The sequence below is a fragment of the Trichomycterus rosablanca genome, unplaced genomic scaffold (genome assembly GCF_030014385.1).
Source record: "Trichomycterus rosablanca isolate fTriRos1 unplaced genomic scaffold, fTriRos1.hap1 scaffold_134, whole genome shotgun sequence".
In the NCBI taxonomy this organism is placed as follows: Eukaryota; Metazoa; Chordata; class Actinopteri; order Siluriformes; family Trichomycteridae; genus Trichomycterus; species Trichomycterus rosablanca.
Window position 1 is genome coordinate 3,804 of NW_026946963.1, and position 10,867 is coordinate 14,670.

Below are 10,867 nucleotides of genomic sequence, written 5' to 3' on the forward strand. Positions count from 1 at the left end.
AACGTACACACATACACTCACACGCTTAACTGCACACCTACTTAAACTGGAACAAATTACTTCCGTGGAATCGGTTCGTTGAATTGAACACGACAGGGTATCGACTCTTCATTGGTGTAGCGTTGAATCGGTACATTGACTCTGACCGACTCCTAGAATTAAACTAATTATTATTATTATTATTAGTTGTAATTAATGTGTATTACTAAATATCTAAATATCTACTTTCAAGAACTTTTTAGATGTTAAGAAATATCTAAAATTAAATAAGACACGTTTCTCGTTTTATGAAATGATTCGGTGATGAGCACGTGACCGGTTCTCAGGTTGTTAAAGGCAGAGCCCTTAGTAACCAACCTCATTAGTGTTTCCGCCTCTCAGCGATACAGACGTGTTTCTCAGTACTCTACAAATTTCTCTTTTCACAGCTCATCTACTGTATAAAAACACATGGACCTTGGCAAATTTCTGCCTAAAATCACTGAGGGAAGTCTCAGGAAGGTGGCGTGCGCCGCTGGCGTGGTACTGTTGGGTTCAGCCGGCTTGATTTATTACCGCCGTTGGCGCAGAACCAACCCGCCACCTGAGCTCTCTCAGCCGGCCACGAATGGTAAACAACACACCCCCCTCCCCGGTCAGTTAGCTATTAGCCGTTAGCTAATAAGCTTTGTGCACTTTGGTTGGCTAAAGTCAGTTCTGTACCGGGCACTGATGAATAATTGTATTAATTAATTAATAAATTAACGAATAAATGAGTCATTTGCTGTTAAGGGCAACTTTGTATCCAGACTGTAACATAAACACGAATTTTTTTTTTCAAAACACACCCAATGTCACACGCTGTACGATTTCTAAACACGCCCTATTTCAGAACACGCATTTTCTTTTAGCTCATACATCCTTAATCTACAGTGTATAGATTCTCCACTTGCTTTAACAATGCTTGTGCACTCACCACCAATAAATTAATATAATAATAATATGAATTCTTTTATTACTTTATTCTGTTGTAGACCATGAAGAAAGACTGGATGAGACCAGTGATCTTCAGGTGTGTCTAATTTAGGATTAAACTGTAACACTACAATTACATCGTATTACTTCATATTTATTTTTTTTGTGTGTATATGTGTTTGTTTTTAAGGTCGACATGCCAAACTGGCAATTGGTGGCCACTGACCCGCTGCCCACAGAGGAAGCCGTGATTCCGGTAGTTTTTCTTGTATTTTAGGTTAGGGGTGTGAGAGATGTCATGGTCATTACTTGTGACACAGTATTGACCTTTATGCTGTCATTTTACAGCATTCTGGCAATTGTGGACTGCAGAGCACATCCAGAATCATCCGGTTCCTCTCTACTGAATGTCACTGTTCTCAGTCTGAGGTATTCAAATATGTTGCAGTGTTGCAACTGTGACACAAACGTATCATCCAGTTTATATCTACTAATCTATGCTTTTGTGTTTGTTTAATAGTCAGTGCAGCTCAGACGACGCTTTGTGTGTGTGGTACAAGGGTCAGAGATCCAGCAGTGGTGGTTCACCATTGCTGACACCTGCCGTGTAAATCATCTTGTAAGAGCAGATCATTCACGTCCAGCTTTGTTTCGATTAGATGAGAATTTGTGTGCAGTCGTATGTTTTGAGTTTAAGTTGAAATGGTCTTTTGCAGGGCTTCCCCTACTACACCACCAGTGAAGTTTCTTTCACTGGCATACATGTGAGAGCTCGTCTATTGTGTCCTTTCACATTGTGAAAAGTGCACATTTGTCTAAGTCTGTCTGATGCAATTTCTTCCTTTCAGAGTATTTCTGGAACGGTGACTGCATTTGTGTCCTGTCGCCGCTTGGAGACCTTCGCTAACGTCCTGCTGGAGGACCGTGTGGTAAATTCATCACACTGCCCGGATGTGATAACAGTACAGTGCTGCATTTTGTGTCTGGTTTGTCCAACATTGTGATGTTTGTTTTATTCTCAGCAAACCTTCCACGAGGTGACCAGGGACTGCAGCCAGCTGTGGGCCGACGGACAGGAGGACGCCGCTCACTGTGTGGAGAACTCCAGCTTTTACACACCGTACATGGACTTCGAGAGCGACTCCGAGGGCAGCGACGATGGCAGTCTTTCTCCCGAGGAGAGCGAGGTGCCTTTCATCAGGTCAGGATCGTCCTCGGGTCATTTTAGTGGTGTTGTATACATGGCTGACTCAGTTTGACAGAAAGATTCATTCTAACCTCGTTCTTAGCTGCCACCTCAAGGACTGCGGCATCGCAGACGTCGCCCTGAAGCTGCCTGCGCTCCGTGAGGCGTTCTTCGTGAGTACACCCTGAACCTCTCCCGTCTCTCTGATCACCAGACGTTACCACGCCTACAGATTTCCTCGTGTTCTGACCTTGTGCTTCATCTCCTGTTCAGACCCTGTTGACCAGCGTTCACCTCCAGAACTTGCTGTTTGTGAGCGGCAAAGAGCTGGTGATGCACCTAGCAGCCCTGAACAATCAGGTGACTTATCTCACCGGGTTACCTGATGCGGTTACCTAAAGAAACAAAGCGGTGTGTGTATTAAGAATGTGATTCTTTTTTGGACAGGATGTGCTCAAGGTGCAGCTCTCTTACGAGGCTCTGATTCGCTTCCTAAGAGGAGCAGCCAATCGGAGCTCAATCGAGCTGGAGATGTTGGAGATACAGGTAAAAAGAACGGCTTCTCTGTATGGGGGTACCTAAAGCCCCCCAAAGTTCCACAGCTGGATTTATATCAGAATCAGAATCGGGCTTTATTGGCCAAGTATGCTCACACATACTTGCAGTGCACAAAACATACAGTAAAGACAATCTTATTCACACAGCTCACTCTCTTCTTACACACACATTCATACCCGTAAACATAGAAAACATTGTAAACATTTAGCATGTGCAACTTACATTGGGGTTTTAAAAAGGTGCAGTTTTGTAAAAAAAAAAAAAATAATAATAATGTGTATGCTATTACATAAATTAAATAGGTAGTTTTGGATATTGGATTGTTCTAATACTTTTTAACATTTCAGCTGCACTTGAACTTTCTCGATGTGCTGTATGAACTCGTCGTCTTCGGCTGGTTCACGTTCGACTCTGCACCCGAGTTTGTGAGTGACTTATCGGCAGCTTTGACCTCATCGTATGATCATTCTCCATTCAAGTGGCCATAAAGTAAAAGTGTCTTATTCTTCTTTCCCAAAGATGGATGGAGGATTCCTGGATCAACTGTTTAAGCACATCATGAGTTGGGACCCGGAGATCTGGGAAACTGCAGCTCAGCAATGCTTCCTGGCTCTTCAAGTAACTGTCCGACATTTCATTTTACCCCACGTTACACGTCGTGAAGGAGAGTTTGTATTCTCACTGATATCATGTTGAAAATGTGTGTGTGTGTTTCGTTGATAGGATCAGCTGACCGAATTCCTCCGAGTGGTTTTCTCGCAGCCACTGGAGCTTTATGAAGATCCCAAAGGCCTGGCTCATGTGGTGCTGGAGCTCCTGAAGCGGCACGTCCAGCAGATGCTGCAGACCACGAAGAAATACTGAGCAACCCTCTCCATTTTACACGTAGATATAATGTTTAGATTGAACAGCTCACTTTATTGAGAAACACTTATCAGGTTCTTGTTGCTCAGATTTCTCGTGAGGTAAGTATGCCGTTTTTATCGTTTCTATAATGAACAAACACTAACGTTGGTCGTGCTTCTCTTTCACAGGTTTATCAGGGTATTTTAATAGCTCTTTTGTCAGTTTTATTACCACTGATAGATAATGATAATACTTTTTTATGATACTTACTGTGATTTATGTTATGTTGTGTAGAAATGAAAGTGATTCCACAATAGAGATGAATTATTTAAAGATGTGTTTTGGGTTTAAAGCATTTTAGTACGTATACGGTCATTTTTTTATTATGAACTTGTGTATTGTTTGTTTGTTTGTGTTTTACACTTGTGGTTACATTCATGACAAGAACGGTCGTTACACTCATTACACAAGGTTCATCACACGAGTTTATGTCTGCAACACAGTCTTGTCTCCAATTCACCTCACTTGCATGCCTTTGGACTGTGGGAGGAAACCGGAGGCCCCGGAGGAAACTCACACGGACACGGAGAGAACATACAAACTCCACGCGGAAAGGACCCGGACCGCCCCACCCGGACCTTCCTGCTGTGAGGCGACGGCGCTACACACTTTGCCGCCGCGCCGCCCACTCGTGTATTGTGTTTGTAATTCCTAGTTAAATAAACTGCTTTTGAATCAATGTTTGCCGTGTCTCATTTTTATTGACAAAATGTGCAGTTACATTGGATATCACATTCTGGTCTGGTTCTATGTCTGATTCTACAAGCCCAATTCAGAAAGAGTTGGGACAGTATGGAAAATGCATATCAAATAAAAACACAGAGCTCCTCACATTTAGTTTGACTTGTATTTCATTGCAGACAGGATGAGCCTGAGCTATTCCATGTTTTGTCTTGTCGACTCTTTTTTATTTATTAATAAACGTCCATTCGTGCGTTTCAGGCCTGCAACACAATCCACATTTTGTACAGCTGAGAATGTACGCATATAAAGAGAAATGATCAAAATGACCCTTTAAAATTGACCCATTTTGCCCAGCAACATTCAAGGAAACTAGTCACTACAGTCAACTTGACCTAAACCACAGGGTCGGATCTCATGTGACAAAAACGCTTTTCACAAAAGTGATTTTGTTCATTCAAACATGCACGTAGGACATTTTCTGACATTTCAACAACAACTAGTTCAAACACAACATGCAGACACTGATCTCCTAAAATTCTAGTCCAGTGCTCAGGATCAACAGGAACACACTTTTCATGTTTCTAATAGAAGAGCAGCACATCACCGCTGTCTAAAACTCCTTTACTGGCAGCAGTACTTGTGTCTGTCCAAAGATCTCTCACTGTTGTGTACAGGCTGAACAGCACAGAGATGAACACTGTTCAACCGTTCACCCCAGTGATCAAATAATATCAACTGAAATCCTTATTAATGAATAACTAATAAAAAAATTGTTCACGTTCAATCGAGCAAATCACTGTTATTCTGTTTTATGCTGACTTTTCACTTTCTCACCAAGAGCCAATTGGTGTGACTCGTCTGAGAGTCGCTGACCCAGTCCGCCAGGTGTGAATTGGGGTTCAACTGACTGCTTTATGAATGGCTGACCAATTGGTGTGAGCTCTTTTCTCCCTGTTATGAAGCAGTTTTCTCTTTTGTCTAATAGTGACGCTGCGTCTGAAACGCACCGCGGGTGTTGTGCTGGAGAGAAGATAAGAGTTGTTTTGCCGCCTGCATGAGGAATACACGTTCACGTCTGTAACAAACTCTACCAATCTGGCAACCGCGTCGAGAGGCGAGAGCTTCTAACACTTTACATGCTCATAAAGGAGATCATTTTCAAATCTGTCTGATTGCTGTTTGTTCCTTGCTTACTTGCAGCATCAATTTGTGCCATTTGAAGGATTGTTGGATGTTTATGGGCTATCTGTACATGCGGATGCTGGACTTGGAGTGGAGGTAAGTACGAGTTTATAGTTGTGCGCCTGATTCGACTGTTTTTCTTGAAAGACATTCTCCACCTCATTTACTGTGTGTAATGTCCTATAGGTGTTGTTCACTTGTACACCTGACATGCCATACATGCTTCTAGTTCTTATAAACTCGACATGACATTTCAAATATTTATAGATCTGTAGGTTATATATATATATATAGTTTTTAGTTCTTTATTTGTAGTACATGCATGTGTTTAGGTGTGCACTCACACGATGGACTCTGACATACATATGGGTCATTCTATAATTTGGGGTACATTCCATGTCCAATGATAATAATTATATTTATTCTAACTATTTTCTTTAAAAATGTCATATTTTACCTATTAATGGAAAACATGTTGTAATATCACAAAAACATTATGTGCATCCTATGCTTCATTTAGCTTGAAATTTCTCATGATCTTCCTAAATGAACAGTTTTAGCTGTGTCTGTTTTTTAAGTTGAGGGTGCCTTGGTTTCAAAATAACGAATAAAATCATTAAGGGCAACAACATCTATTTTTTTATTTATTTCAAAAGTTTAAATACTAAAGAAAAATAATATTTTTAAAATTGAGTTTCTCTTTTAAATAATTTAAATATCTTTATTTATTAATGTCCACAAAAGTTCTGTCAACTATGTTACTAACAGAACTCCACTCAGCAACTCAAAAATGGTTTGTTCTAAAACTATGTGACCAGCATTACATGATATCATTTTTCTCTGTGGTGGGTATATTGAACAAACTGTGGTGAATGTCCTCTTATTTTTTAAAATATTTGATCTATAATAGAACATTGTCAATGAGTATATTAATTGACTGTCAACTATGTTACATACATTGTTATGGTTACAATTTTTTTAAATAATTTTTATTCAAATGTATGTTCAAATTAAACGTTAAACGTTCTGTTCAAGAAATGACGTGGTCAGCCAGGCAAGGTCTACCACTGAAGTTATGGGTCAAAATAGGGAAATTGTCAACTATGTTACCTGTCAACTAAGTTACCTAGTAGTCTACATCTACTGTCCCTTTAAAATTAAAATTAAAAAAATTAATGTTCAAGCCTTGCAACTAGTGGATATGTTACACTAAAGGAATATATTAACTTGAACCACTGATTGTTTTATTGAGAGAGAACATTGTTTTTGTACTTTTTTGGTGATGTGAAATGTACCCCAAATTATAGAATGACCCATATACACACACTTACACAGTTACATTTATATACATTTATGCAAACACTCACACATGCACACACAGATACATACACTAACACCAAATGATATGCACACCATGAACAAATACACACACACACACTCATGCACATGCACAAACTAACTCTCACATAAATACATACATACACACATCTAGACTGTGACACGTAACTACTCCATACACACACACACACACAAACTTACATGCACGTACACCACCATACACACAAGAGATCCACACACATAAACACACACATGTATACTCATCACACACTAGCACTCATGCATACTCACACACACACACACACACACACCCCAGCTAGCACAATCATCTGGCCCAGTTTCCACTTTTCTATCGGCACAGTCGGCCGAGTGTCAGAATCGGCCAGAATCAATGTAGCCAGATCCGGCCCAGTTGTTACCACAGCTGGGTTTGGCTGGTGCTCGTAGAAACGCGTGCGCGCCGACGCTGGTTGTCCGGCTGTGGCCCAGCGTCCAGTCTCTGATTCAGCGCCGGCAGAACTAGCGTCACCATAGCAACAGTGCGACGCGAGCCGTTGAAGAAGAGGACTCGTTCGTTCGTGTGAGGTAAATAAACATTTAATCTTAACAACTTTTTACTTAGTAAAATGTAAGCAGAAAGTATATTAATGAGTTTTGGAATAAGATAGAGAGTAATTTGGAAATGGAAACTGTTAGGTAACGTTATCTAGTGAGTTTCAGGTTAACTGGTAGTCTGAACTGAAACACTTCAGGTAATGTTAGCTAAAAGGCTAACAGTTTCTAGCATTAGACAACAGCTGCTAAATAATTAAAGTTCATTGAATACTGTGGATAACGTAAACTTAAAAGCTACAATAAGCAACAAGAACAACAACAACAATAATAGTAATACAATAATAAGCAACAGAAGACCTACCATCTCTGACTACATCCACAAGGTGGACCAACAAAGCAGGTGTGTATAATTTAAGAGTGGACAGTGAGTGGACACGGTATTTGAAAACTCCAGCAGCGATGCTGTGTCTGATCCAGTCATATAAGCACAACACACAGTAACACACCACCAACCACGTCAGTGTCACTGCAGTGCTGAGAATCATCCACCACCTAAATAATACCTGCTCTGTGGTGGTCATGTGGAGGTCCTGACTATTGAAGAATAAGGTAAAAGGGGGCTAACAAAGTATGCAGAGTAACTGATGGACGACAGTGGAACTGTAGAGCTACAAAGTGCACCTATAGATAGATAACTTTATTAATCCCATAGGGAAAGTCAGTAAATGGTTAGTAAACTATATGGTTAGTGGAGCTGATAGAAAAAGAGTATACATACAAAGAGGTGGTTTTAATGTTATGGCCGATCATATATAATTTTATAACCCAAAGGTTGTCCCTTGTATTCTTTGTAGATATTCAAGTGTCCACTACCATCACTGAGCCACATTTGCTTATTCACCTCTCATACATGAGTAAAAACTATGAACACTACTCTGCAGCATCTAACAGCCGGAGTAGATCATCAGCCAAGGTCACAAGATCCAACAAGAAGGTTCTGGGTTCGATCCCCAGGTGGGGCGGTCTGGGTCCTTTCTGTGTTGTTTGCATGTTCTCCCCATGTCCGCGTAGGTTTCATCCGGGTGCTCCGGTTTCCTCCCACAGTCCAAAGACATGCAAGTGAGGTGAATTGGAGACACTAAATTGTTCATGTGTTTGATATAACCTTGAAAACTGATGAATCTTGTGTTATGAGTAACTACCGTTCCTGTCATGAATGTAACCAAAGTGTAAAACATGAGGTTAAAATCCTAATAAACAAACAAACAGTACTTCTTTATATTGTATATATATATATAATTTACTTTTATAATTATTATTCTTATATGCAATTATATGTTATTTTCTATGTATAGTATTCATATAGCTGTCATTTTGGTTCACTTTTGTAATTGGTCTTATTTATAATATTCTGATTATTACTATTATACTACTTGCTGCAATTATCTTAATAAAATACTTTCTACTGCACAATCTGTAGTTAATCTGTAGCATAAATCTACTATTTTTTCTATGAGGATGTGAAAGGAGAAGAAAACGGTAAATAAATGGTATCGTAGTGCATTGGGGGCTATTCCGGCCCAGTTATGGGAGAGTCGGCGGAGATCTGGCATCCGGATTTGGGCCAGTGTATTTGGCCCGATTCTGGGCAGTCATTCAAAAAGAGTCAGAGCCGACACGGGCTGCCGGTGTTACCGGAGTGTTATTGCAAGGTTGTCTAAAGTTTTCAATAATTTAAAGGTTAGTACAAGGTTCCCTTAAGGTTTCAATAATTTTAAGGTTACGGGAACGTTAGGGGAACGTTCCCAGAACTATAATGCACAACCAAACGGGAACGTTCTATTTCCGTAAAGAAAACTTTCCTGGGGAACCAAAGGGCAACCAAAATGATCCGTTCCCAGAACGTTCTGGGAACCAAAAACTAACGTTCCCGGAACGTTCTGGGAACCAAAAATTGTTAGCTGGGAGGTAAATAACACTTCTATTTAAAAGAAAATCTTCCATTTTAAGAAGCTCCAGCATTGTAGAAGGCTATAAAAAGTAAAATCAATTTTCAATGCTGATTTAGCGTAATAGTGTTGGTCAGTCTGTATCATATTCTTGAAAAGAAAATTAAAATTAGTTCTCCATGCATTCACACTGGCATGTTCTGGGATTCAGTTGAGTCTCATCAGTACACACAAGTTGGCAGCCAAATGATAAAGTATTGCAAAGGAATATCTTTGAAATTCTTCCTCATAATGTTAAGGTTGCTATGTTTTGTTTTTTCACTTGTCAAAGAAAATGAAGAGAAAAAAAGCTTATTATTAGTATGCAGGTCTTCGTGATGTAATTCTACATGGCACTCACTGTCTGTATAGGTAAATGAGTGAGTGACCACATAAAAAAAGTATCAGTTTCTGTGCCACCCCTGTGTGAGCAATGGTCTCAGTCTGGCCACCCCTGTGAAAATTGTCTGGCTCCGCCACTGCCCATTTGTTCTTTCAGCTACATGACAGTTAAGCACCCTGGACTCGACCTAGTCCTGCTTGGTAACTGTGTTTTACTTCGCACTAAACAGACTGTTTTTCTAGTAGAAAATGAAGCTCACATCCGCTTATAAATACATGTGGAAAACACCAAGGCTTTGTTTGCTCTTTTCAGTCTGTGTCTACAAGAAGATCGGGTTTCCTCAGCATATTTTTACGTGTAATAAGATGTGAAATGTGCGCTGCGTCGCTTTACGCATCAGGAGCGGTGTGCTGTTTTAGCAGAACACAAGGAAACAGAGCATCGTTAGGTTCCCTTTGCGGGCTTTTACATGAACGAGAGAGTTTATGTTCGGCCGACGTGCACTTTATTACCTCGTATTTTATATCAGGACTTGTATTTTAATCGTTATTTGCCATGAGAAAACACAAGTGCGCATGTGTCACGGAAGCACACAGACGCTGCGCGGGCCGAGCTGAGTCTACACAGTTCTCATGTGTGCTATAAAGCCCCGCCCCCTCTCGTAAGAGGGAGGAATCTCTGTACAACAGAGCACAGCGCTTCACTCGCTCTTTCTTAGCGCCGTTTTAGCTCCAACAACGATGGTAGAAGAAGCTCCAGCACCGGCCAGCTCGGCCCCCGCCAAGGCTCCTAAAAAGAAGACCGCGACCAAACCCAAGAAAGCGGGTCCCAGCGTCGGCGAGCTGATCGTCAAAGCTGTTTCCGCTTCCAAGGAGAGGAGCGGCGTGTCCCTGGCCGCCCTGAAGAAAGCTCTGTCTGCAGGTGGATACGACGTGGAGAAGAACAACTCCCGCGTCAAACTCGCCGTCAAAAGCCTGGTGACCAAGGGCATCCTGGTGCAGACCAAGGGCACCGGCGCCTCAGGCTCTTTCAAGCTCAACAAGAAGCAGACCGAGGCGAAGAAGCCCGCGGCCAAAAAAGCCGCCGCTCCTAAAGTGAAAAAGGCCGCAAAGAAACCCGCCGCTGCAAAGAAGCCCAAGAAGGTAACAGCCAAGAAGCCCGAAGCCGCTAAGA

The 10,867-nt window shown here is 41.2% G+C and overlaps 1 protein-coding gene across 1 annotated transcript; it reads left to right on the top strand.

Annotated features, from left to right (window-relative positions):
• Positions 1 to 437: 437 nt before the first annotated feature.
• Positions 438 to 4,283, top strand: LOC134305234 (uncharacterized). The gene is made up of 14 exons (XM_062990112.1): positions 438 to 610; positions 1,014 to 1,051; positions 1,145 to 1,210; positions 1,303 to 1,383; positions 1,475 to 1,573; positions 1,671 to 1,718; positions 1,803 to 1,883; positions 1,977 to 2,155; positions 2,244 to 2,313; positions 2,414 to 2,500; positions 2,588 to 2,686; positions 3,046 to 3,123; positions 3,218 to 3,316; positions 3,422 to 4,283. Exons 1-14 carry the CDS (start codon positions 451 to 453, stop codon positions 3,560 to 3,562), a joined length of 1,326 nt encoding a protein of 441 aa, XP_062846182.1. The 5' UTR covers positions 438 to 450; the 3' UTR covers positions 3,563 to 4,283.
• Positions 4,284 to 10,867: the final 6,584 nt, after the last annotated feature.